Source organism: Gossypium hirsutum, chromosome A03 (assembly GCF_007990345.1).
Source record: "Gossypium hirsutum isolate 1008001.06 chromosome A03, Gossypium_hirsutum_v2.1, whole genome shotgun sequence".
In the NCBI taxonomy this organism is placed as follows: Eukaryota; Viridiplantae; Streptophyta; class Magnoliopsida; order Malvales; family Malvaceae; genus Gossypium; species Gossypium hirsutum.
In genome coordinates, this window is record NC_053426.1 from 6,656,465 (window position 1) to 6,682,583 (window position 26,119).

The window sequence follows — 26,119 nt, forward strand, 5'->3', positions numbered from 1 at the left end:
AACATTAAAAAGCTAAAATTTTTAAATTAGAAAAGGACTAAAATTTTAGAAATAAAAATAGAAAGATTAAATGTTAAAAGTTCAAATAGTATAGGGATTAAAAGCAGAATTAAACGTATATAATAATTTACAAAACCTCAATAATTTCTCCCACTTCCTCTCTTTTTTCTTTCCACCTATATCCCTCCTTTCACAATCAGCAGCAGGGAGATAAGTAGCCACCACCCTCTCCTTCCCATCTCCTCTCTATTCTCTCTCTCTTTCTCTCTCTCTCTCTTTCTCTCTCTCTCTCTCTCTCCTACACTAGTAGAAAGGTTCCAACTTATAAAACAAACTAAAGGGATAATATTCTCTCTCTCTCTCTCTCTCTCTCTCTCTCTCTCTCTCTGAAATTATTCTGTTTGTTGCTGAATTTACTTCTTTCAGCTTTTTGGAATAAACCCAAACTGTGGGTTTTTCCTGGTGAGTCTTGTTTTTAGATATGGTTGAGTGGATCTATCTACATGCACATGAATTTGTTTCACTACTTTCTTTGTTTTTTGATTATTGATCCATGAAATTTCAGGCTTTGATTTCTATTTTTGGTTTCTTTTGATAGTTTTCCTTCTTGTGTTGTGCTCGTGATTGATAAAGATGAGGTTTTTGATTTCTTGATTTTGTTAATTTATTTTTCTTTTGATTGTTGGTTGATACAGCTGAAGTTTTAATTGCCTGGTTTTGGATTTTTTTCCCTACTATATAAAAAAAACCCTAAAAATTCTGTTCTTGATTGATAAAATTGAGGTCTTGATTATATCTGATGGGGTATTTTTAATCAAAAAATTAGTTTACTGGTGATCTGACTTGTATTAGATGGGCTTTGTTAAGTAATTTATTATTGTTATTATTACAGGTTAACAAAGGCTTGTTTGTGGGTGATTTGAATTTGTATCAGCACTTACTGGTAACAGTAGAAAACATAGTTTTGGGGAAGTTGAAGCTTATTGGTTGACTGAGAGATTCCCTTGAGTTTCAGGCTTATCTTGGAATAATGATGATGTTTGATGATATGGGAATTTGTGGGGATATGGATTTCTTCAGTGCTCCTTTTGGGGAAAAAGATGCGGCCACAGCAACTTTGGCGGCTTCGCATGCTGAACCAGTGGAAGATGATTATAGTGATGAAGAGATTGATGTGGATGAACTTGAGAGAAGGATGTGGAGGGACAAAATGCGTCTCAAACGACTTAAAGAACAGAACAAGAGCAAGGATGGGGTCGATATTGTGAAACAGAGACAGTCTCAAGAACAGGCGAGGAAAAAGAAGATGTCGAGGGCACAAGATGGGATATTGAAGTACATGTTGAAGATGATGGAAGTGTGCAAGGCTCAAGGTTTTGTTTATGGGATTATTCCGGAGAAAGGAAAGCCGGTAACTGGGGCATCTGACAATCTTCGGGAATGGTGGAAGGATAAAGTCAGGTTTGATCGTAATGGTCCTGCCGCTATTGCCAAGTACCAGGCTGATAATTCGATTCCCGGCAACAATGATGGGTGTAACCCGATTGGTCCAACACCACACACCTTGCAAGAACTTCAAGATACAACGCTCGGTTCCCTTTTGTCTGCACTGATGCAGCATTGTGATCCTCCTCAGAGGCGGTTTCCTTTAGAGAAAGGTGTTCACCCACCGTGGTGGCCTACTGGTAACGAGGAATGGTGGCCACATCTCGGATTGCCTAAAGATCAAGGCCCTCCCCTTATAAGAAACCTCATGACTTGAAGAAGGCTTGGAAAGTTGGGGTTCTCACAGCAGTAATCAAGCACATGTCTCCCGATATAGCCTAGATTCGCAAGCTTGTAAGGCAGTCTAAGTGCTTGCAGGACAAGATGACTGCAAAGGAAAGTGCAACATGGCTTGCTATCATCAACCAGGAGGAGACCTTGGCTCGAGAGCTTTACCCCGAGTCCTGCCCACCTTTGTCCTCCGGTGGAGGAAGTGGATCTTTGGTTATAAATGACTGCAGTGAGTATGATGTTGAAGGGGCAGACAACGAGCCAAACTTTGATGTGCAAGAGCTCAAGCCCGGGAATCTAAGTTCATCTGATTTGAGTGTGGATCGAATGAGGGCCATCCAACAACCACCTTATTCTATTAAGGGAGAAGTTGTCAATAATTTGGACTTTATGCGAAAGAGGAAACCAAGCAATGATTTAAACATCATGGAACATAAGATCTACAAATGCGAGTTCTTCCAATGTCCCTACAGTGAACATCGCTTAGGTTTTCATGACAGGGCTGCCAGGGACAGTCATCAATTAACATGTCCGTATCGAAACTCCTCCGCACTGTTTAGTGGTTCAAGTTTTAATGTTAACGAGGTGAAACCTGTAATTTTACCTCAAGCATTTGCGCAATCCAAGCCAACTGCACCTGCGGTTACTTCCGTCCCAACATCATTTGATCTTTCAGGACTTGGAGTTCCGGAAGATGGCCAGAAAATGATCAGCGAACTCATGTCGGTTTACGATAACAACATTCAAGGCAACAAAAACATGAATCCCAGTAACAATCCAATCACCGAAGGCCAAAATATTCTTCACCCGAAAATCCAACAGCCACAGGATGAATACTTTCGTGGTCAAGGAAACTTCTTCGAGGACTCCAGCATGCCCAATAACCATCAGATGTTTCAACAAGGGGAAGGTCAATTCGACCGGTTCAAGGGCCTGAATTCTCCGTTTGAGACCGAACATAACAACAACAACAACAACAGCTTCCCGCTGATGTTCGGGTCTCCATTCGATTTGTGTACTTTCGATTACAAGGAAGATCTTCAAACAGTTGGGATGGACACCATCCCAAGGCAGGATGTTTCAATCTGGTTCCAGTAAAACGGTAACGCCTGTCGGAATATGCACTAGCTGAAACCCTTTTTTTTTCACTTGGTTATTGTAATTTTCTTCCTTGTGTGTAGCTGTAGGAAGTTTAAGCAAGCTTAGCAGCTCTTCATATGGGGCTCCAATAAAAACACAAAAAAAAACATGGAAAGCACCGTAGGATCTTGCTACTGATTTACATAGGATATTACTGTCTCATAAATAAGTTAGATGTATTGTCTGTATGGGGTTTTTTCTTTATTACCTTCTGTCTTAAAACTTTTTTATCAGTTTACTACCATGATGATGTTTGGTAGGCATCTGATTGTGAGTGTTTTGTTGGGTACATATGGTTTGTATTGAAATGGAAACTCATTTGTCAGTTAATGCATCTTGTTGCTTATACCCATGTGAGGTTTAGACCCACAGTAGTTAATGGATGATGATGATGATGTTTAAAGTTGACCATCATCTCTCTTTCGTGGAAGATTGAAAATGGAAACTGCATCTTATTTCTTTTTCTTTTTTAAATTATGGTGTGATGTTGCTTTCATTGTTGAGTTTATTTTTTTTTTATAGTATTAAAACATTTCATTGTTGCAGATGGTGTTTTATGTGCAAAATCCATCTCCCATTTCATGTTTTTGTCCTTTCCTTACAATTAAATCATAAATTTAATTATTATACATTATCTGCTTTAGCTGTCATGAATGAAATGCAAGCAACCAAGTACTTCTGTTTCATTTTAGTCTTACTTTATTATTATTATTATTATTATTTTTTTTAATTTTAATCTTGAATCTGAATTAAAGACATAACACTCAAGTACTTGCTTTGAATTGGAAACATTTCAATTTTTGGTTAAATTCTGCTATTAGTCCCTGTATTTTGTAAAAATTATAGATGTAGTTTTTTTATTTTTATTTGGTCAATTTTAGTATTTGTACTTTTTGAATTGATCAATTTTAGTCTCACTACAATTTTAAAATTTTAGTCTTGACTTAAGCAGGGGCAATTAAATTTGTTTAGTTAAATTCGATTTTCGGTCTTGTACTATGCGTGCAATTGTAGATTTAGTCCATATTCTTTAATTGGACTATTCTAAGTCCTAATACTTTTCAAAATTTGAAATTTTAATCTTGGCACGAATGACAATCGTAAATCTAATATAAAATTACACATTTGATGATATGTTTGTATCATCAGGTTTTGAGAATACATAACTTAAACTGGGTGAATTTAACGGGCTAAAATTTTAAAACTCAAAATAATGCACAAAGACTAAATTTATAGGAACTGAATCTATAATTTTCATTAAGTACAGGGACTAATAGCAGAATTTAACCTTCAATTTTCAATATAAAAATCAAAGATTCATGAAGGTGGCGTCTAATGACTTTCTTCTAGTGAGTAATTAGTAAACGGTTTAGGCAGATTAGAGGATAGTTTAGGAAATTTATAATTTTTTAAAAATAAATATATAACTCTACCTTTTAAGTAAATAAAAGTTGCCGAATTAACTCGAATTTCAATATGATTTAATCTAGTTTAACTATCCAAATTCGCTTAATTTTAATTTGAAGGTTATTCGAATTTAAAGTTATCTGAATCTACAATGATTTGAAATAGTATGTCGGAATAAAATAAAAACCCAAAATAACGTCTCTTACCTTTTGTTTTTGCGTAAAAAGATCTTAAATCAAATTTGACTAAATTGAAAATTTTAATAAACAAACTCAACTAAAATCGATCCGATTAAAAATTTAAAATAATTCAAAAAATTATTAGAAAAACTCTAAAGAATCAAACCCAAAATAATTCAAAATTAAAATATCTAAACATAAAATAATTAGAAATTTTTAAATTTTAAATTAACTCAAAAATCAGTCAAACCTAACTTATTTAGAGAAAGGAAAGGATGAGAAATGGATTCAAACAGAAAAGATATTATTAGGCTTGACTTTATAGTAGAATTCATGTGTTTCAGGTGGCTTGGCGTGTGTTTATGAAACCCTCCGTGAGCTACTTCACTACTACATCAATCCCACGGCTCAATTTTGGATCAGTTTGGTTTTATTATTTAGAAATAATAAAAATATAAAATATTTTTATATTTTATAACTAAATTTAAATACAATTTTTATTATTTTTAATAAAAAATAAATCATTTAACTGGTCGAGCTTTAAGTCAACCTTAGAGTTTTTTGAAATCGGACCTTAACTTGACTCATTAACATCTATTTGACATCTCACCATCATATTATTCATAAAATTAATCATTGATGAATAATATCTCAATGTGGTACCAAATCTTTTGTTATTTATTAATTATATTAATGATGTTCCGGTATATCGATAAGATTGAGGTTTTGAAATTTTAATGGTTTAGGTTTGAACTCATTATATATAAATGTTATACGTGTATTCTTTTTCAGATTATTTTGAATTTAAATTTTATCATATATAAACTCTGTCAAGGTATATTCTAATTTTCAAGCAGTCATGTTTCGTATTAAATTAATTCTAATTCTAATCAATAAAAAATATACTTATAAACTTTTTAAAATATTATTTATTAGTCATTAGATGTGGTTGAGTTAGCTTGTTAACATCAGTCCAAATTTAAATGGGCATTTGGGACAAAATTACTTAGCAGAATGTGGACTTTGATGTGTCTACCCGCTAACTTTTTCATGTTTTGCTCAAGTAATTCTTTGGCTAATAGCTGGCGATGCTAAGTCAATGGAGCCTTGTGAGCTTGAGTAGCTTGCTTTGATGTTTGGCTATACCTTTGCCCCCTTTTTCTTTAATGGAAAACTTTACCCTTATGTTGGTACAATAAAAAAGAAAACAAGTTTAATTAGTGATTTAACAATGTTGATGACAAGGAGATATAAGAGATTAGAGAGACGGTTCATTTAAAGGGACAAGAGCTACAAGTGGTGTTCTAAAGAGAGAAAGGAGTAAGGGATTGGCAGGTGTGGTTGTTGTCATTATACTCATTGACTTTGGGGAGGTTTGTGAAGGAATTGTTTGTAGGCTACGTGTCTTCTCCTAGTTAGGGAGGGGGAGGGGACGTCACTCATGTCATACAACATAAGTCTCTTATTAGTTCAACAATCTAACTTAATGTGATGGAGTTACATAGTATGTAACTGATGAGTGATAATAATCTTATCGGGTGGAACTTACAAGTTGACAATTAGTGACGTCCATTATGATGATATGAAAAAAAAATGAGATTAATAAATTATTTGTAAAAAAAATTATCTTGATACAATTTCAAAGGTTTTTCTGTTTTTTCTTATCACTAAATTATGTTTTATTGAGTTGAAAATAGTAGCTTTAAGCATTTAGTTAGAGGTTGACTAATGATGATGAAACATTGTATTTTAGTATTAAGCATTTTTGTTATTGCTTGAGGTTATAGACTTGTCTAAAGTTTGGATAATATTCTAATTTAATAATTTTGAGTTGAGTTTATTGATTCAGTGAATCCAGATCAATTTAGCAAGTCTGAATTTAGGCCTATTCATGGGCCGAGTCAGGTTGGGTTCTAATTGGGCCTTGTCAAAATTGTAGGTTCGGGTTCGATCTGGCTCGGAAAATGGACCTAAAATTTTGTCTAATCCGAGCCTGGATAAAAATGCTAAAACTTGAGCTTGACTTGGCCCAACTGAATTAATTTTTTATATTACTTTTTCTATTTTTTTAAACATAATACATCAAAAATACTAAAAAACATTAAGATAAATGTTTCTCAACAATTTAAAAATAAATTAAAAAATATTTATATTTAAATAACATTAACATATGTGTAACTGAACAAGCAAATTCTTTTAAAATAATAACAAAATTAACAATAAAACAAGAGTTATACAATATTCAAACAATAACAATAAAGTAATAGTAATATAATAGTGAAATGGTAGTAAAATAGCGAGAAAACAACAACAAAAAAATAATTTTTTTTGGCTAATTCGAGTTGGGCTTGAGGGTAAAAAAACTTATCCAAAGCTCAACCCATTTCTAAATAGGCCTTTTTTTTCTTTTTTCTGTTTTTCTTTTTTGCTCAAGCTCATTTTTCAGACCTATATTTTTGTTTAAACCCTCCCACTTTTCGAACTAACTCAGACTCATGAACAGATCTAATCTACATCAATCTGATAGACTTAGGGTGGGTTTGGGTGGACGGTGGGGTATGGTGCAGTTCGTTTAGTTTACTTTTTGTCTCACTCTATAACATTATTATAGTATCTAATCTCACAGTCATCATCGTTTTTACACTATTCGCAAATAAACGCATCGCCTATCCAAACCCACTCTTAAATTAACTTAGCTCATGTCAAAGTTTGAAAAAATAACCCTTCATCTAGAATCAACCAGCTCATATAACCTAATATTAATTTCGGATTAAAATACTTGTACACCTTGTCTACTTCTATTTCTATTGTATTGTTTAACATGTTTTTCCAACATGTAGTGTAAGAAAAATAAAGAGACATGTGGCTACAAAATGTATACAGACTTAAAGTTTTAAGACGTTCATTTTTTTAACTGTTTCGTTAAAAATTATCCTGCAAATTTATAACAACCATAAGAGAATAGGCGGAGTTCACCTGGGTTCGAGCCACAGTGAATTTGATATTTCTTACCTATTTTTTTAAATTTAATATAGTGATGGATTTTGACATTAATTTTTTTTTAATCTATTTTATTTTTTTTAGATTCAATGAGAATTTGCAGAACTTTTAGTAAAACTTTCAAAAACAAATTGGAGGCTTAATGGAAATTACAAAAATTTGAAGGGTTTAATTCAAAGTTTTAAAATTTATAGAAGGTTTAATGAGAATTTTTTAAATTCTTGAAGGATTTAATTAAAATTTTCAAATAAATTTCAAGAGACAAATGCAAATTTTCAAAAACTTAACGGAGGGAGACAATGTTAGAGAGGTTGAAGGAACTTAGGGTTCGTTTGTTTACATGTAAATTATTTTACGAAAAATATTTTCTGCATTTTCTTATGTAAAATAAGTCATGTTTCCTGTAAAATTACTTAGCGTAAGCCATTTTTCGGAAAAGAGCTCCTCTATATATAATTTTATTTTTATATAAAAATTAACTTAAATCAAGCTTAATATTATTATATTGATAATAAATTTTTTTATTTTTAAAAATATTTAAAATTATTAAAATATCATATTTTTCAATATTATTAAATATACATATTTAATTATTTATATTTAGTCATATAATAAATTATTAATATAATAAATACAATTTATTATTTTAATATTTTAATATTATTTTAATAATAAATTTTAAAAATAATAATTTAAATAATATTTCAATATTAATATTCAAAATATTCACATATTAATATTACAATTATAAATATATTAATAATAAATGTTTTGTAGTATAAAGGTTAAAATATGTCATACGTCTATGTACACTTCACAGGTTTGCAATTTACTCTTTGTACTTTTATTTTTAAGAATTTAGCTCCTTTACTTTTCAAATTTAAAAATCAAGTCCAATTGTTGACATCGTTAAATTTTTTTTTGATAATTTTGTTGATGTCACATTTTTAAATAAAAAATACTCACTTAGGAGTTATGTAATTAAAAATGACGTTGTAATGAACTTGAATTTAACATAATATTTTTAATATATGCAAAAATAATATAAAATATAAAATTATAGATAAAAATAAATTTAATTAAACAATGACGGGCTTATTTTAAAGAATCGCTTACCTCCATAAATAGTATTAAGTGAATGTGAGGATCTTCGGTAAGCATTCCACTGAATTGGCCTCCTGTCTGAAGCATCTGGAACATGACTGGCTTCAACTCGAACTGTTGTGCCTCGATTTTGAGTCTCCTAGTAACCAAATTAAAATAATAAAAAATGGCACGGCATACTGTCTTAGAGATCTATTTCTATCATCAGGAATAAGGATAGGATTTTGAGCAGGGTTTCCTTCGTTTCCTTGATTTAGATTTTCAAAGTTCATCTCTTCGGTCTTTCTTTGAGCTACTTGTCTTCTTCTTTGTCGAAAAATTCTTTAACTCTCAGGATCTACGATGAGTAAATCAATAATTCGATCAATACTCATAAACACCTGAAATAAACACAAAAAAATTGACTAAGTTAAAATCGAATAGAAAAATAAACCAAAATGCAAAATTAACAATTTCACAAATAATGACTTTTAAAAATAGTCCCCAGCAATGGCGCAAAAAACTTGAAACGATGGAAATGTGTAAGTGTACACAATCGCAACAAGTAATAAAGTGACAAGTAAATGTCGAGTTATCATACTCACAGGGACTGTTAAAGAAAAATTATTTATGAAAAGAAATTCAAACACTTTGGTTATTAAAAATATTTTGATTTTGAGGACGTGATTAGAAACTGAAATTTACCTAAGTAATAAAAAAAATAAAAATTTCAATGCACAATTTCAAAAGATGGTTTTAATCAAGATGACATAATTGTGTTAAATTAATTACATTTCTTAACTTAATATTACTAAAACAATGTTCATGTTGTTACGAATAAATTTACGGCAACTTGATAACTTGTTAACTATAGCACATACAGACTTACTAAATTAATTAATCTCTTGAGCATATCATTATGCCAATTCAAACAATTAATCAATTTAAATAAGCAAGTAAAAGATTAAGTGTGGTGACAATATATTCCTACATTGAAACAGTTTAATCACAATAATCTTGCAAGTTATGCAAGACTAATTTACCATTAATATCGTTGCTAATTTAACCCTTAGCTACCTTAGAAGATTAACATGCACTGATTAAGTATTGCGTCAGTTAATTACAATTTCAACACGATTAATATTTAATTCATTAGTTACCTTACAATTATAATGGAAGTATAACATAATCATGATTTTACTTAATCAAACAATTTACTAAGACCTATAACAACACAATAAGATTTTAATAACTTAAGTAGACGAAATGTAATCAACCTAACATGAATTAAATTTAGAATAACAACGTAACAAATATTCAAAGGCATGTTCATAACAACAACAATAAAAATTAAAGGGTAGGAAACTAGAATCAAATCCAGTGTTTCTTTGAAGCTTGACTAGTTTGTTTTACTCCTCATTCTCCACTCATTCTTGTTGAACCAAGGCTTCTATAAACACTGGTGTCGAAACCATTTTTTTCGATTTAAAAATGATGGATCGACTTTTTGGAAAGCGAAAATGGAGTCGCCACCAATCTTTTCTTGTTTAGGTGTGATCGGATCACCTAGAAATTTGGGTTGTTTTAATAAGACATTTTGGTTTACTAAAACAATGATTTTGGTCTACGAAAATATGAGAAAATAGGCTCGGGAGTCAATTACGTATGAGGAAGGATTAGCACCCTCATTACGCCCAAAATTGGTACCAAATCGATTAAATACTGTCCTTTTGTCTAAAATTAAAAATGTTTTTGAAATGTGGTTCTTGTTAATAACATTTGAATAACCCGAGTCTTTTGCCAAAAATCTTCTTGTTTCGACGTTCGAAAATTTATAATTCGAAAATAACAAAAGGATGCCCAACTATTTGGTCCAACAAAAAATCGATACCCAGCTCAGTAGGGCACGATTCCTCGAATTTCCAAATATTGACCATTGCCTCATCTTGGAAGATATGAGTGAAATTCCGAAGAGACATTCGATTATTTTGAACAAACGGGAGATTGCAACCCAACACGATAGGGCACTATTCCCCGAATTGCCAAACATCGAACATTTCTTTCATTTTAAAGAGTTTTTAGAAAACGTGAGTGAAATTCCAAAGGGATCTTCGATTGTTTTGAACAAATGAAAAAGCACAACCCAGCACGATAGAACACAACATTTCAAATCCTCGATACAAGATCATTTTATAATTTCCAAAACTCATGCTTTTGAAATTTCAAAAGGATATTTAGTTATTTAGGCTAAACAAGAAAAATTGAAACCTAATAAGTTAGGGTACTATTTTCTTGAATTTCCTAAATTCGAAATATTGCCTTATTTTTAATTTGAAAAAAACATGGACGAAATCTCGAGAGAATATTTATTTGGTCAAACAGAAAATCGAAACCCAACACGTTAGGGCACAATTTCTCGAATTACCAAACACGAAATATTACCTCGCTTTGAAATTTTATTTTTTTTATTTTTTTTAAAAGGGAATGATTATGGAAACAAACTTGCAACGTATTTATTCGATTCATTTGAAGCAAAGAAAATGAAATGAATAATTTCAGGCAAATAGGTTGATTTCAAGCAAATAGGTTGGCAATCTCAATCATAATATAATACATGTGGATGCAAAACAAAGTGACAAATATGGAAAACATATATCAATAATATATTATACAATTTTTTGAAAAGTACAAACACGAAAATTGAAACATGCCCAATGATAATACACTATTTAACGTTTCTAACTAATGGTTAAATAAAAATTTATTTTAAGAAAAATATTTTAAAAGGTAATAAAAAATGTTAAAACAAATAAACTTGGAATGAACAATTTAAAAGTAGCTAAAATATATATATACACACACATAAACAGATAATACATGCAAAAAATTTACAATAGATCGTAAAATAAATAAAAAATAAAAATAAATAATACATAAAGTATATAAAGTTTAACATATAAATGAGCTTCAAAATAAGTATTATAAGAGGAAATTTAAAGTTAGTGTTATGCAAAATAATTTAAAAACCAAGATTCAAAAAATGTATATATGTATATAATATATATTATTGCATAGCAATAGTAATGTGTACCTATATAAAATTTTAAAACGAATAATGTACATATTAACAAGTTGTAACATAGATGAATTATATAAATGCAACCATATAAGAATATACAAAAGAATATAAGAATGACATACTATATAATATAAATCAATAATTACAAAATAATTTGAAACAAGATTTACTTACTAACAATTAACAAGATGCATAAAGCATAAAACTTAATATAAACATTGTATATAAAAAAAATAGTAATATAGGCAAGTGTTTGAAATAAACAAAGTATAATTTAAAATTGGGGAATAAATGGTATACATAAATAGATTTAAAGGGAAAAATATAAACATATTTGCAAGGGAATTCAAATAAGTAATTCAATTAAATTATGTATGTATATATATAAAATAAAGAAAATAAAATAAAATAACAAAAATGAAAAATGAACAAAGGGAATACAAGAAATTAAAATCAACCTTTTTTTGCTTTGGATTTTTGATCTCTATGTGAAAATACAATGTTTTTTTTTATCCCTCATTCTCCTTTACATTTGGTTTTATGATGGCTTTTATAGCCTCGTTACAACATTTTTTTTTATTATTTACTATCTTTTCTTTTTACAGGTGGTAGATAAAAGAGGACTAGGGCGGCGCTTAGGGCGGCACATAAGGTGAAGAGGTAAGGTTTTTTTCTTTTTCTTCATTTTTTTATTTTTTTTATTTTTTATTTTGGGTTATATTTGGGCTGGGGTATTTTGAGTTTTAGTTGAGTTTTGTTATTTGAGCTGTGATTTTATTGGGCCCCGGGCAAACCTTGGGTCTTACAATTGAAATACTGTTGCCCAAGGTGGATGAATGGCTCTTTTCCAAGAGAGAAATCAACAAGAGAAATGGAAGGGAAAAATGGGAAATAAATGAGAGAAAAGAAAGTGAAAGAGAAAGAGATGTGTGAGATAAGAGGTGTGTTAAGTGAATAGGTGGAAGGGGTATTTATAGGTGGGATTGGCTACTAAAAAAAAGCAAAAAATCAGTAGTCATATACCCCATTGGCTGACCACACGTGGCAAGTTTGAATGTTCCAAACTTGCTAAATTTAATTAGGGGTAAATATACAAAAGCTTAATAAGTGTAGGGGTTTAAATGCAATTTCAAGAAAATTTCAAAAGCTGATTTGCAAGTCAAATAATCAGCTATTAAGCTGATTGGGTCAACATGTTGGACAGTTTTGGGTAGCCCATTTGCTTGGTTGGATCAGTCTTGTCTTAGGTTGAAAATTTTATTCGCCTCAATACTTCAAAAATCACTTTTCGATTTTGTGCTTCTAGTAATATTTGCCGAGTTAATTTTCACCTTTTGTGTAAATCTATAAAAAATAAATCAAAATTTATGAAAATAAAATTAATTAAAATTAAATATATTAATAATTTAAGTAAAATTTAATTATTTTATAATTATATTATATTTTTCGATAGGAATTATATCGAAACTACATGAATTTGACTTAAGAAAGACATGAAAAAGTTTATATATTTTTATGTTTTCAGAGACATCAACGTATGGTGGAGTGGCGACAATGGCTTGTGAAAACTTTTTAATTACCTTTTTCCATATTTGTAAAATAAAAAAAAATAGAAAAAGAAGGAAAAATTTTAGTGGGATAAAAGGATTTTACCAGAGATGAAGTGGTTAAGGATCAAAGATGAGAGGCTTTCTGTTTTCTTCTTCTGAATCATCGTGGGGAGGTTGGAAAGGGAAGAATCTGGAAACATGACTGAGGTAGGAGATGAAAGGGATGAAGGCAAATGGAAAAGGAAACATTTGTTACCAAGGGAACTTAACTACTGTTGTTGCTTTTCAGGAGAATTAATTCTTTATTTTAATTGGCTGAAGTGTTGTTGGCTTCTAGACCTGTTCTCCGTTTTGTTGCCGGTCTGAAGGTAGGTGTATCTAGGCCCAATTTGATAGACATGTTGTAATTGGGTTTTATTTTGTTCTGTTTTAATAAAAAGTCCAGCATTCTTTAAAAAAATATTTTAACATAATATATATTAAAAATATGTTTTTATCGCCGTATCTTAACGTATTCCTATCCTCATTTTCTAAAAATTATCGTATCCTCGTGTCGTACCCGTTTCATAGAGGAGGCGAAAGGAATAGGTTGATTTGGCCAGGTGAATCAAGTGGGACATTTTCTGTTAAAGAGGGTTATCATTGTTTAAAGGAAGATAACGATAATAGGGGTTTCGGGAATGCTTCTTCAAGATGGGTTGATAGAGAGTTATGAAAATGGCTATGAGTCTTTCGGCTCCAAACAGATCAGTGTTTTCCTTTGGAAAGCTTGTAATAATATTTGGCTACTACGGAAAACTTATGGAAGAAGAAAATAAATGTTTTTTCCTCTTTTTAGAATTCGTAATGAAGAAATTGAGGCTGTGGAACATACGTTTCTTTTGTGTGAATGGACTGAATTACAAGTCTAGTTTGGGGTTGTCCTTAACTGGAGAATTAATAGTAAAGGTGTTACCTCTTTTGATTGTAGGGTTCTGATAAAGAAGATCTAGAGATGGGAAAAGCTTTAAGCCAGGGTGATGAAGATTAATTGTGATGGGGCCCGGGACTAAATGAAGGGGCTGGAATTGGGGTGGTTGTTAGGGATGATCAAGTAAAGGTTATTGCTGGGTATGATGGTTTTAGGGAAGTTGATTCTCCAATTCAGGATGAAGCTATTGCAATGGTGGAAGGCCTAAAAAGAAGTGAAGCTAACAGAGGAGTGGACTAGATTGCAAGACAATCTAAAAAGAAGATGTTGCTTGGTGACCGGATTAATTCCCATCCATCTTCTTTTGTTAATATTTTTAGCAAGGATAGTATGTCTGGTTGGATCTAGCTAATTGAGATATTTTCTGTTATCTCTTCATTAGCTAGGTGTTGTTTCACTGTCTGGACAGGTGTTTGTTAAGTTTCTATCGAAATATTAATGAATTGATTTCAGGCGAAAAGAAAAATCTGCAAACCATTTTTTAACCTTCAGATTTATGGGCTTTTTTATTTTTATTTTATAATTTATATTCAAATTTCTTAATAATATTATTTTTAATATTTGAAATTTTATCTTCAAGTATAATGTATTTTATCATTGTACACATAATAAATTTGAAATTTTTTGCTTCAAAATTAAATGTAAAGAAATTAGTTTACGAGCATGGACTTTCTCCTAGTAACCTAGTTATTTTCAAATTTATATATGTTGGTCTATCCGCCTAATTAATGTCTATTTTATTGATTATTATTATCTATTTTTTGTGGTGGCTCGGATGTTTCTTTCACTCATTTAAATTCCTCATACTTCTCTCACCTTAAGTAGCTTCAATCTTGTAATTATTGTTTCATAATTTCAAATAAAAATGTCTAGCACGAAGAAGAATTGGCCAAAACTTCCATTGGGGATCAGACTTCTCATTGCTGCTCATTCTATGTCTGTGGATGCTTTTAGCCGCTACGATGGCAACGCAGTAAATCGACGTCTCATGAATCTTTTCGACCCTAAAGCCTCTCCATCAAGAAAACCTGATAATGGCGTTGTGTCTTCCGACGTCGTGGTTGACACCACCCGCAAACTTTGGTTCCGCCTATACAGCAACACTACCACCGCTGGCAAAATGTCCATTCCCATTATAGTCTACTTCCATGGTGGAGGCTTTGCGTATATGGCGGCCAATTCAATGAGCTACGATGACTTATGCAAGCGACTTGCGCGTGAAATTCCTGCTGTAGTTGTTTCCGTCAGCTACCGTCTGTCGCCTGAGCACCGATATCCGTCACAGTACGAAGATGGTTTTGACGTTTTAAAATTCATTGATAACCCTGATTTTGAAGGCTTTTCTGCTTTTGGTAATACCGATACCAGTAGCAAGAAGGCTTTTTTTATTGCCGGAGACAGTGCAGGTGGCAACCTGGCGCATCATGTGGCCCTCAAGGCTTGCCAGCATCAATTTTCCCTATTGAAGCTTCATGGAGTTATAGCGTTACAACCTTTTTTTGGTGGAGAGGAAAGAACAGAATCGGAGCTCAAACTTGTTGGGGCTCCATTAATCTCTGTGAAGCGCACTGATTGGATGTGGAAGGCTTTCTTGCCGCACGGCTACAATCGGGATCATCATGTTGTTAATGTATTTGGCCCAAATTCTGTTGATATCTCAGATTTACCATTTCCACCAACCCTTGTTTTTATAGGTGGTTTTGATCCTCTACAAGATTGGCAGAGAAAATATGTTGAGGGATTGAATAAATCTGGAAAACATGTTTACAAGATTGAGTACCCGAATGCGTTTCATGGCTTTTATGCGTTCCCCCAGCTGCCTGACACATCCTTGCTAATGGCTGAGATCAAGAACTTCGTGCTGAAGCAATTGGATCAATAGCTCTTCTCTTGTTTTTTTCCGGATAGCCATCGCAAAATCTATGTATGCTGTACCTGCACTGCTTCATAAATGTCTCCTCACATAGGGTAAAACTATTAAAGCAAAATAAGTCTCGAGTTTTCACTAGACGCATACTGTTATGGTTTGTATTTGCACTTCTTGTCCTTGTATTAACACAACATTTCAGACATATACTATTAAAGGAAAACCAATTTGGCTCCAGACTAAAGGAAAACAAATTATAAAAGAGTATGGATTAAAAAATGTTAAAGTGAATAGGAGGTCCCTATATTATAGGAATTAGATCAAATTAGTCCCTCTATTATTAAATAGACTAATTAGTCCCTATACTATTAAAAAACAATCAAATAAGTCCAAATTATAACAGAGTTAACATTTACATAACCATAAAAACTTTAAATATATTAACTCTGTTAAACAATAAAAAATGATTTTCAAACAGAAAATATTAACTCTATTCCAATTTGACTTTATTTGATTCTTTTTTAGTAGTACACGGGTTAATTCAATCCATTTAATAGTAGATGGGCTAATTTAATCGAGTCCCTATAATAAATTAGCCTTTTAAGTAAATATTTGTTTTTTATGGAGTTAAAGCTATTTTTAGGCTAAAATTCAATTTAATATTGATTTTAAAGTGTATGGATCATTTTTAATTTCTATTTACACTGCTTTCATTTTTTGAATTCTCTTATAACTTTGAATTAGAAAAAGGGTTAAAATATACCATAAGTCACTGTAGTCTTCATAAATTTAGAATTTAGTTTTTATACTTTTATTTTTAAGAATTTAGTCTCTTTACTTTTTAAATTTCAAAATTCAGGTCCAATTGTTAGTGTGACATTTTGGAATAAAAAAAAATATTCATTTGGTAGTCATGTAACTTAAAAATTGATATTGTAATGAGCTTGAATCTTAATAGTGTTAATAGTTAAACATGAATTATGAAATCTGAAAAGTAAGAGACTAAATTTTAAATTTGTAAATAATACAAAGACTTAAGGCATATTTAAAAAAAAATTGTCAAAGAACATTACTTTCATTCATGTTATTTCTAATGTAATTTTATTATGTAATATGAAATTAATATAAATATATTAATCATGATATGTCACATGTATGTGATATTTGAAGATTTAGTATGATTAATTATGTACTATATTCATGTTTTAATTAATATCCAATATGGTATATGGATAAATCTAAAAAATATGGACTTTGGTTAAATTTAGAATATTATATGTGAATTTTGATACTGTGTAATTTTACATGATATTTTAATTTGATTCAATTTTCATAAACAACTAATATTATTATCGATATAATACCATTTTATATTTACATATTACAAAAAAAATAATTATACTTATCTAATATAAAAATAAATTGGTGTATTCATTTATTTAAATATGTACAATCGTATCAAAATCAAAGTTTCATGTATACATTTGATCCAAAATCAAATTTTAATGTGTATAATTACACAAAACCAAAGTTCATGTACCAAATTGCATATTAAATAAAAATATATATAAAATTTTGATATTTATCTTTATGATATATGATACAAAGTTATAATTGCATATTTATTTTTACCCATTTGCTGAAGTGATTCATGCTCAAGATTAAAGTTCAATCTATAAGTTCATCTGTGTAATAATATAGTGTGTAAGTGTGTGATTTTGAACTTGTATGAAAAATATTTATTTTTCATCAAAAAGTTTTATTGATATAATAATTAAGGAAAATGAATAAAGTAATAAAAAAATACCATTTTAAAGTAAGAAAATCTTGAATTTTTTGCAAATTAAATGTTTGCACTTAGTTTGTGTGGTAATTGTTTGTATTATAATTGTGATCCATTTGTATTTTTGGTGACTTCTTAATAGCTATAATTATTTTTTTTTGTCTTTCAATTTTATATAAAAGTTATCTTAGCTTTTATCACTAAAAAGAAAATTTATCTTAGTTTTTTTATTGATTTTTCGTCTTATTGAACTTCTATTATTTATTAATTCGACCTGGAAAAATTAACTTTTGTTAATTTTGTTGATGTGGTATCCACGTGCATGCCACATCATAAATTAATTAATTTTTAAAATTTTTTAAAATTTTAAAAATTTTAAAAATTAATTAATTGCTAATGTAACATTCACGTGACAATTCACATATATGCCACGTCAACAAAGTTAACATATTTTCCATTCATTTTGAGGTGATTTGACAAACAGTGTAAGTTCAAGGGCTAAAAGAGACAAAAATAAATAAATAAATGGCTAAAATGACATTTTTTTTGTAAACCTTTTTAATATTCTACAATTATATTAGATTCTAACTAAATTTAAACAAGAGTGAAGTTTTTTCAATGTCATATTTTTATTTATGAAACCCAAAATGAAATATTATAAATAATAAAAAAAAAAGTGAATCATTTGAGTGGGTTGAGCTTAACTCATTAACACCTATTTAACATCTCACCATCATATAATTCATAAATTTAATCATTGATGAATAATATCTCAATGTGGTACCAAATCTTTTGTTATTTATTAATTATATTAATGATGTTCTGGTATATCGATAAGGTTGAGGTTTTGGGATTTTAATGGTTTAGTTTTAAGCTCATTATATATAAATGTTATACATGTATTCTTTTTCAAATTATTTTGAATTTAAGTTCCATCATATGTAAACTCTGTCAAGATGTATTCTAATTTTTAAACCGTCATGCTTTGTATTAAATTAATTCTAATTCTAATTAATGAAACAATATACTTGTAAACTCTTTAAAATATTATTTATTAGTCATTGGAGGTGGTTGAGTTAGCTTGTTAACATCAGCCCAAATTTAAATGGGCATTTGGGACAAGATTACTTAGCTGAAAATGGGCTAACTTTTTCATATTTAGCTCAATTGATTCTTTGGCTAATAGCTGGCGATGCTAAGTTAATGAAGCCTTGTGAGCTTGAGTTTTCAGCTATAGCTTGCTTTGATGTTTGGCTATACCTTTGCCCCCTTTTTCTTTAATGGAAAATTTTACTCTTACGTTGGTACAAAAAAATATATATATATGAAAAATGAGTGATTTAATGATGTTGATGACAAAGAGACGTAAAAGGTTGGAGAGACAGTTCATTCAAAGGGACAAGAGGTGTTCTAAAGAGAGGAAGGAGTAAGAGATTGGTAGGTGTGGTTGTTGTCATTGTCCTCATTGACTTTGAGGAGGTATGTAAAGGAATCGTTTGTAGGCTACGTGTCTTCTCTTAGTTGAGGGGGACGTCACTCATGTCATACAATGTAAGTCTCTTATTAGTTCAACAATTTGACTTAATGTGATAGAGTTACATAGTATGTAACTGATGAGTGATAATAATTTTATCGGGCGGAATTTGCAAGTTGAGAATTAGTGATACCCATTATGATGATATGGAAAGAAAAAAAATGAGATTAATGAATTATTTATAAAAAAAATTATCCTGAGACAATTTCAAAGGCTTCTTTACTTCTCCTTGTCACTAAATTATGTTTTATTGGGTAGAAAATAATAGCTTTAAGTAGTTAGTTAGAGGTTGACTAATGATGATGAAACATTGTCTTTTAGTATTAGGCATTTTATTATTACTTGAGGCTATAAACTTGTCCAAAGGTCGGATCATATTCCAATTCGATAATTTTGAATTGGTCATATTGATCCAGTGAATCCAAATCAATTTAGTAAATCTGGATTTAGGCCCATTCATTGGTCGAGTCAGGCCAGTTCTAATCGGACCTTGTCAAAATTGTAGGTCTGTTAGTTAGGTCCAAGTCCAGATTGACCAATGGACCTAAAATTTTATCCAAGCTCAGTCCAAATAAAAATGTCAAAACCCGAGTTTGACCCGGCCCAGCTGGATTAATTTTTTATATATATTTTTAAATATAATGCATCAAAAATACTAAAAACATTAAAATAAATATTTATCAACAAATTGAAAAGAAATTAAAAGATATTTATACTTAAATAACGCTAACATAAGTGTAACGTAACAAGCAAATGCCTTTAAAATAGTAACAAAATTAACAATAAAATAAGAAATATACAATATTCAAACAATAATAACATAATAGTGAAATTGTAGCAAAACAGTGAGAAAACAAAAAAATAATAATAATTTTTTTTGCTAATTCGGGTTAGGTTGGGCCCAATGGCTAAAAAACTTACTCGAGGCTCAGCCTATTCTTAAATAGATCTTATTTTTTTACCCAAGCCCATTTTTCAGCCTTTTCTTTTTGTCCAAACCCTACAATTTTTCAAGTTGACCCGACTTATGAATAAGTCTAATGTAGATCTATGTGATAGACTTAAATTAACTTAACTCATGTATAGTTTGAAAAAATAACTCTTCATCTAGAATCAACCAGCTCATATAACCTAATCTTTTTTTTTTTTTAAAAATGATCTTTAACCTAACTTATTCGATTTATGAATCCTTTGAAAGAGAAGATTAAAACATCCTACTTTGAGCCAACGTAGCCGGAGTCTAGGAAAGTGGGGTGTGGGTTGGCAGTGGGGCATGACTCGTTTAGGTTTGAAATTTTCATTCATAAAAATGGTTAGCCTGCAAAAGGGGCAGCAATTAAGGAAGGTCCAAATGTAAATCCCATCATTAATTTCGGATTAAAATACTTTTACACCTTCTCTACTTTTTCTTTTGTATTGTTTAACATGTTTTTCCAACATGTAGTGTAAGAAAAATAAGGACACATGTGGCCACAAAATGTGTATAGACTTAAAAGTTTTAACACGTTTATCTTTTTAATTGTTTTGTTAGAAATTATGTTGCAAATTTATAACAACCATACGAGAATAGGCGGAGTTCACCTGGGTTCGAGTCACAGTGAATTTGATATTTCTTACCTATGTTTTTAAATTTAATACAGTCATGGATTTTGACATTAAATTTTTTTAATCTATTTTATCTTTTTAGATTTAATGGTAATTTGCAAAAGTTTTAGTAAAACTTTCAAAACAAATTGGAGGCTTAATGGAAATTATAAAAATTTGAAGGGTTTAATTCAAAGTTTTAAAAATTGTAGAAGGTTTAATGAGAAACTTTTAAATTCTTGAAGGATTTAATTAATATTTTAAAATAAATTTCAGGAGACAAATGCATATTTTCAAAAGCTTGAGGAGGGGGCAAGGCTAGAGAGGTTGAAGGAACTTACTTATGAAATGAGATTCAACCCAATTTAGCTCCGGACTAAAGGAAAACAAATTATAAAAGAGTATAGATTAAAAAATGTTAAAGTGAATAGGAGGTCCCTATATTACAGGAATTAGATTAAATTAGTCCCTCTATTATTAAATGATTAATTTAATCCCTATACTATTAAAAAACAATCGAATAAGTTTAAATTGTAATAGATTTAACATCTACATAACCATAAAAACTTTAAACATATTAACTCTGTTAAACAGTAAAAAATAATTTTCAAACAGAAAACGTTAACTTCATTCCAATTTGACTTTATTTTATTCCTTTTTAGTAGTACAAGGACTAAATTAATCCATTTAATAGTAGATGGATTAATTTAATCAAGTCCTTATAATAAATGGGCCTTTTAGGTAAATATTTGTTTTTTATGGAGTTAAAGCTATTTTTAGGCTATAATTCAATTTAATATTGATTTTAAAGTGTATGGATCATTTTTAATTTCTATTTACATTTCTTTTATTTTTTGAATTCTCTTATAACTTTGAATTTAAAAAAAAAGTTAAAATATGCCATAAGTCACTATCAATTTCATAAATTTAGAATTTAGTTTTTGTACTTTTATTTTTAAGAATTTAATCTCTTTACTTTTTAAATTTCAAAATTTAAGGTCAATTGTTAATGTGACATTTTGAAATAAAAAAATTACTCATTATTGTAATGAGCTTGAATCTAACAAAATAATTTTAACAGTTAGACTTAAATTATAAAATCTGAAAAATAAGGGACTAAATTTTAAATTTACGAAGAATACAATGACTTAAAGCATATTTTAACAATAAAATTGTCAAAGAATATTGTTTTCATTCATGTTATTTCTAATGTAATTTTATTATTAATATGAAATTAAATTAAATTAATATAAATATGTTAATCATGATGTGTCACATGTATGCCATATTTCAAGATTTAACATGATTAATTATGTGTTATATTCATGTTTTAATTAATATCTACTATGGTATATCGATAAATCCCAAAACTACATATGGACATTGGTTAAATGTCTGATATTACATATGAATTTTAATGTTGTGTAATTTTATATATGACATTTTAATTTGATTCAATTTTCATAAACAACTAACATCATTATCGATATAACACCATTTTACATTTACATATTACACACAAAAATAATTATACTTATCCAATATAAAAATAAATCAGTGTACTCATTTATTTATATGTGTACAATTATATTAAAATCAAAGTTTCATATATACATTTGAAGCAAAATCAAATTTTAATGTGTCTAATTACACAAAACCAAAGTTCATATACCATATTACATATTGAATCAAAATTTATGTATAATTTTGATATTTATCCTTATAATATATGATACAAGATTATAATTGCATATTTATTTTTACCCATTTTGAAATGATTCGTGCTCAAGATTAAAGTTTTATCTATAAGTTCATCTATGCAGTAGTGTAGTGTGTGAGTACGTGATTTTAAACTTGTATGAAAAATATTTATTTTTCATCAAAAAGTTTTATTGATATAAAAATTATTTTATTTTGTAATTTTCCATACTATAATAATCAAGGAAAATGAATAAAGTAATTTAAAAAATACCATTTTAAAGTAAGAAAATCTTGAAATTTTTGCAAATTAAATGTTTGCACTTAGTTTATGGTAATTGTTTGTATTATAATTGTGACCCAGTTATCCTTCTTTGGTCTTTCAATTTTATTATCTTAGTTTTTCATTGAATTTTTTATTTTTTTAGTTATTGAATTTATATTATTTATTAAATTAACCTAAAATAGATGAAAAAATTAATGTTTGTTAATTTTATTGATGTTGAATCCACGTGTATGCCACATCAACAAAGTTAAACATATATTAGCTTTTTCATTCATTTTGAGATGATTTGACAAACAGTGCAAGTTTAAGAGCTAAAAGATACGGAAAAATAAATAAAAGGCTAAAATAACATTTTTTTTATAAAACTGGAGGACCAAATTAGTCATTATATTTTTTTTAATATTCTACAATTATATTGGATTCTAACTAAATTTAAATAAGAGAGAAGTTTTTTCGATGTTATATTTTTATTCACAAAACCCAAAATGAAATATTATAAAAAATTGAAATCAAAATTTTATTTAGAGATAAAGTAATATTTAATTTCTGAATTTAGTAACTTTTTAAAATTTGATCTATGAACTTATATTACATTAAGTGTGGTAATTTATCAATCTAAGATTATTTCATGTCGGTACATAAAAATTTTAGAAAATTTTATACGAAATCTAAAATAAAAATGGTAAAGAAATTATTAAAGTTTTAAATTTTAAATTTTTTTTTTAAATTTCAGGCAATGTTGTGGTATAATCTTAAAGTTCCACGTCATTGTATCTTAACTAGATCCTAGTTTAGGAACCAAATTAAGAAAAACTATCAAATTTCTGGACTAATATGGGTAAAAAAAAGCTCAGGGACCAAGATGAAAAATTTACCAAATTTAAGGATTAAATGTTATTTTACCCCTTTTATTTAAGAAACGTAGAAATTGTCGAGTGAAAAACAAGACAAAACACAAAAGACGTGCCGAATCACACAAAGGATGAGGGCCCATTGCCAACTGTCTTTACTTAACTTTTTAACCTTTTTCCACACGGAATAGAAAATATTGTGATTGAAGAGCGTGTTTCTTCACTTTCTTTGGCTTTATCTACTCTTATTTTTGGTCAAATTTTAATTTTAGTCCTTGTATATATTTAACTTGATTATTTAATCTTTACACTTTAATTTGATATAATTTGATTCTCCTAAAATCATCAATATTGTTATTTAATATAAATAAATATTACCGTTAAAAATATTGGGTAATTAATTGATGTTAAATTTTAAAAAGATACATTATGAAGCTAAGTTTTGATTTTTTTTTAAAATAACAAATTAATAAAAATAATTATATAATTAATCTTGTGTATTAAATGGTATACTAAATCATAAAATTAATAATCAAAATATTGATACTAATTTCTACCCCAAAAAAATATAGATACTAAATCTCAAAAGTTGAGCATACAGTGACGGAGCCAAAAAAAAATTTGGGTAGCGAGAATTAAATTGTACATTTTTACGATAGTAAAAATATAATTTCACCATTTTAATAGTTTATATCCTTATAGTTTTTAAAGAATTCTATTAAATTTTTATTATTTTTAAGGTGCCACAGTACAAATTTATCATTATTAATTTAAAATTTAATAAATTATAAAGGGCCTATATAAAAAATTTTCTATTTTAGGGGCCATCCCCCTTCGCTATAATACATTAACAAAAACAAATAGTTTGACAAAGTAGGTCAAATTCTATAAAAGATCCCTGCCTTGCTCATTTTTTTATGTAACTAACAAAAAAAGTTAGCTTATGTAAAAAAAATACACACTTTGAAAATTAGCTGAATTAAACCCGTAAAAATGTATAGTATAGGTACCTTTTATAAAATTTGTCCAACTTCAAGCTCGGCGCAAGAGAGAATATGAGGCAATTTCTAGACTCTTTCTCTTCCATTCTATATGCATGCATGCATGCATTTGTATATATATGACGAACGTTTTCCTAAGCAATATTAATGATTTGAATTAAAATAAAATTTTAATAATAAAACCACATTTAATTTAACAAAATTATGTTATGAAGCAGCTTTAAAATTAATGGCTAACATCTATCCGTGGTCAATGGTTCGATCCTTATCTCGAGTATAGAGTAACTTTAAAATTTGTGATCAGGGACGAAGCTAGGGGGGCTGGCATGGGCCACAACCCCCCCTAAAATATAAATTTACTCTTTTGGTCCTTAAAATTTTTTAAAAATTTTAAATTACTAAAGGTAAAATTACACTTTGGTCCCCTTAAAATTATAAAAATTCGATTTAATCATTTACAAATTATAAAGATATAAACTATAAAAAATTAAAATTTTATCCGGCCCCCCAACAATTTGTTCTGGCTTCGCCCCGGCTTGTGATTAGTATTTATCCCCTTAATGGGCCTACAGAATACGAATCATTAATTACTAGACTCGTTCCAATAAATACTTATAAATTTTGAAATTTAAGTTTGGTGCAAGCATCAATCTAATTCTTAACAAAAAGCCATATGCTTATAGTTTTTTTTTTGAAAGAAAAGTTACTTAAACTAATTACAATTTTTAACTTATCGCCCCTAGTGAGGAGACCTCAAACAAACATAAATTGTATGTTCTATGGTGAGCTAGTTTAATCAGTCTATTCACATGCTAGTTTTCCTCTCTAGAGATATGACGAATGTGCCAGTGACTTAAACGCGTCAACAACTGATGAATTCTCCGAACTAAAGCAGAATTAGAACCATTTAAAGTCTTCTCCTAAATAACTTAAACCCCCTCAAGATTATGAGTTTAAATTAAGACGCTATCATAATCTCGATCCATCCAAAATATCCCACAATTCAATATAGAAAATAGAATAATTTTTCAAATATATGTTAAAGCCCAAAATTCACTCCCCATTTCGAGATTTCGCTATTCTCCTGCCATAACATAACTATCTTCATTCCTGACAAACCCATTCGTATTCGACCATGCCCAATTACGTTTGTACCTCGGGAAGTAGTGACAGAGTTTCTATTAAGGGAGGTATATTAATTTTTTTGTTGATTCTTTTGGGTACATTAAGGTGTTTTCATTAATTGATGGTGCATTTATGTTTGATGTTGATAAATGTGAATATTTAATTAAATAAATAAATTGACATTAGAATATCAATAATAAATATTA

The 26,119-nt window shown here is 29.3% G+C and overlaps 1 protein-coding gene and 1 pseudogene across 2 annotated transcripts; both read left to right on the forward strand.

Annotated features, from left to right (window-relative positions):
• The first annotated feature begins 209 nt into the window (after nucleotides 1-209).
• LOC121224207 (protein ETHYLENE INSENSITIVE 3-like) lies at nucleotides 210-3,246 on the forward strand (annotated as a pseudogene). Its single transcript, XR_005921797.1, has 2 exons — nucleotides 210-462; nucleotides 1,016-3,246. The product of XR_005921797.1 is annotated as a protein ETHYLENE INSENSITIVE 3-like (transcript).
• Nucleotides 3,247-13,753: 10,507 nt separating this feature from the next.
• On the forward strand, nucleotides 13,754-16,274 carry LOC121224208 (probable carboxylesterase 18). Its single transcript, XM_041107051.1, has one exon. The coding sequence runs from the start codon at nucleotides 15,050-15,052 to the stop codon at nucleotides 16,064-16,066; it is 1,017 nt and encodes a 338-aa protein (XP_040962985.1). The 5' UTR covers nucleotides 13,754-15,049; the 3' UTR covers nucleotides 16,067-16,274.
• Nucleotides 16,275-26,119: the final 9,845 nt, after the last annotated feature.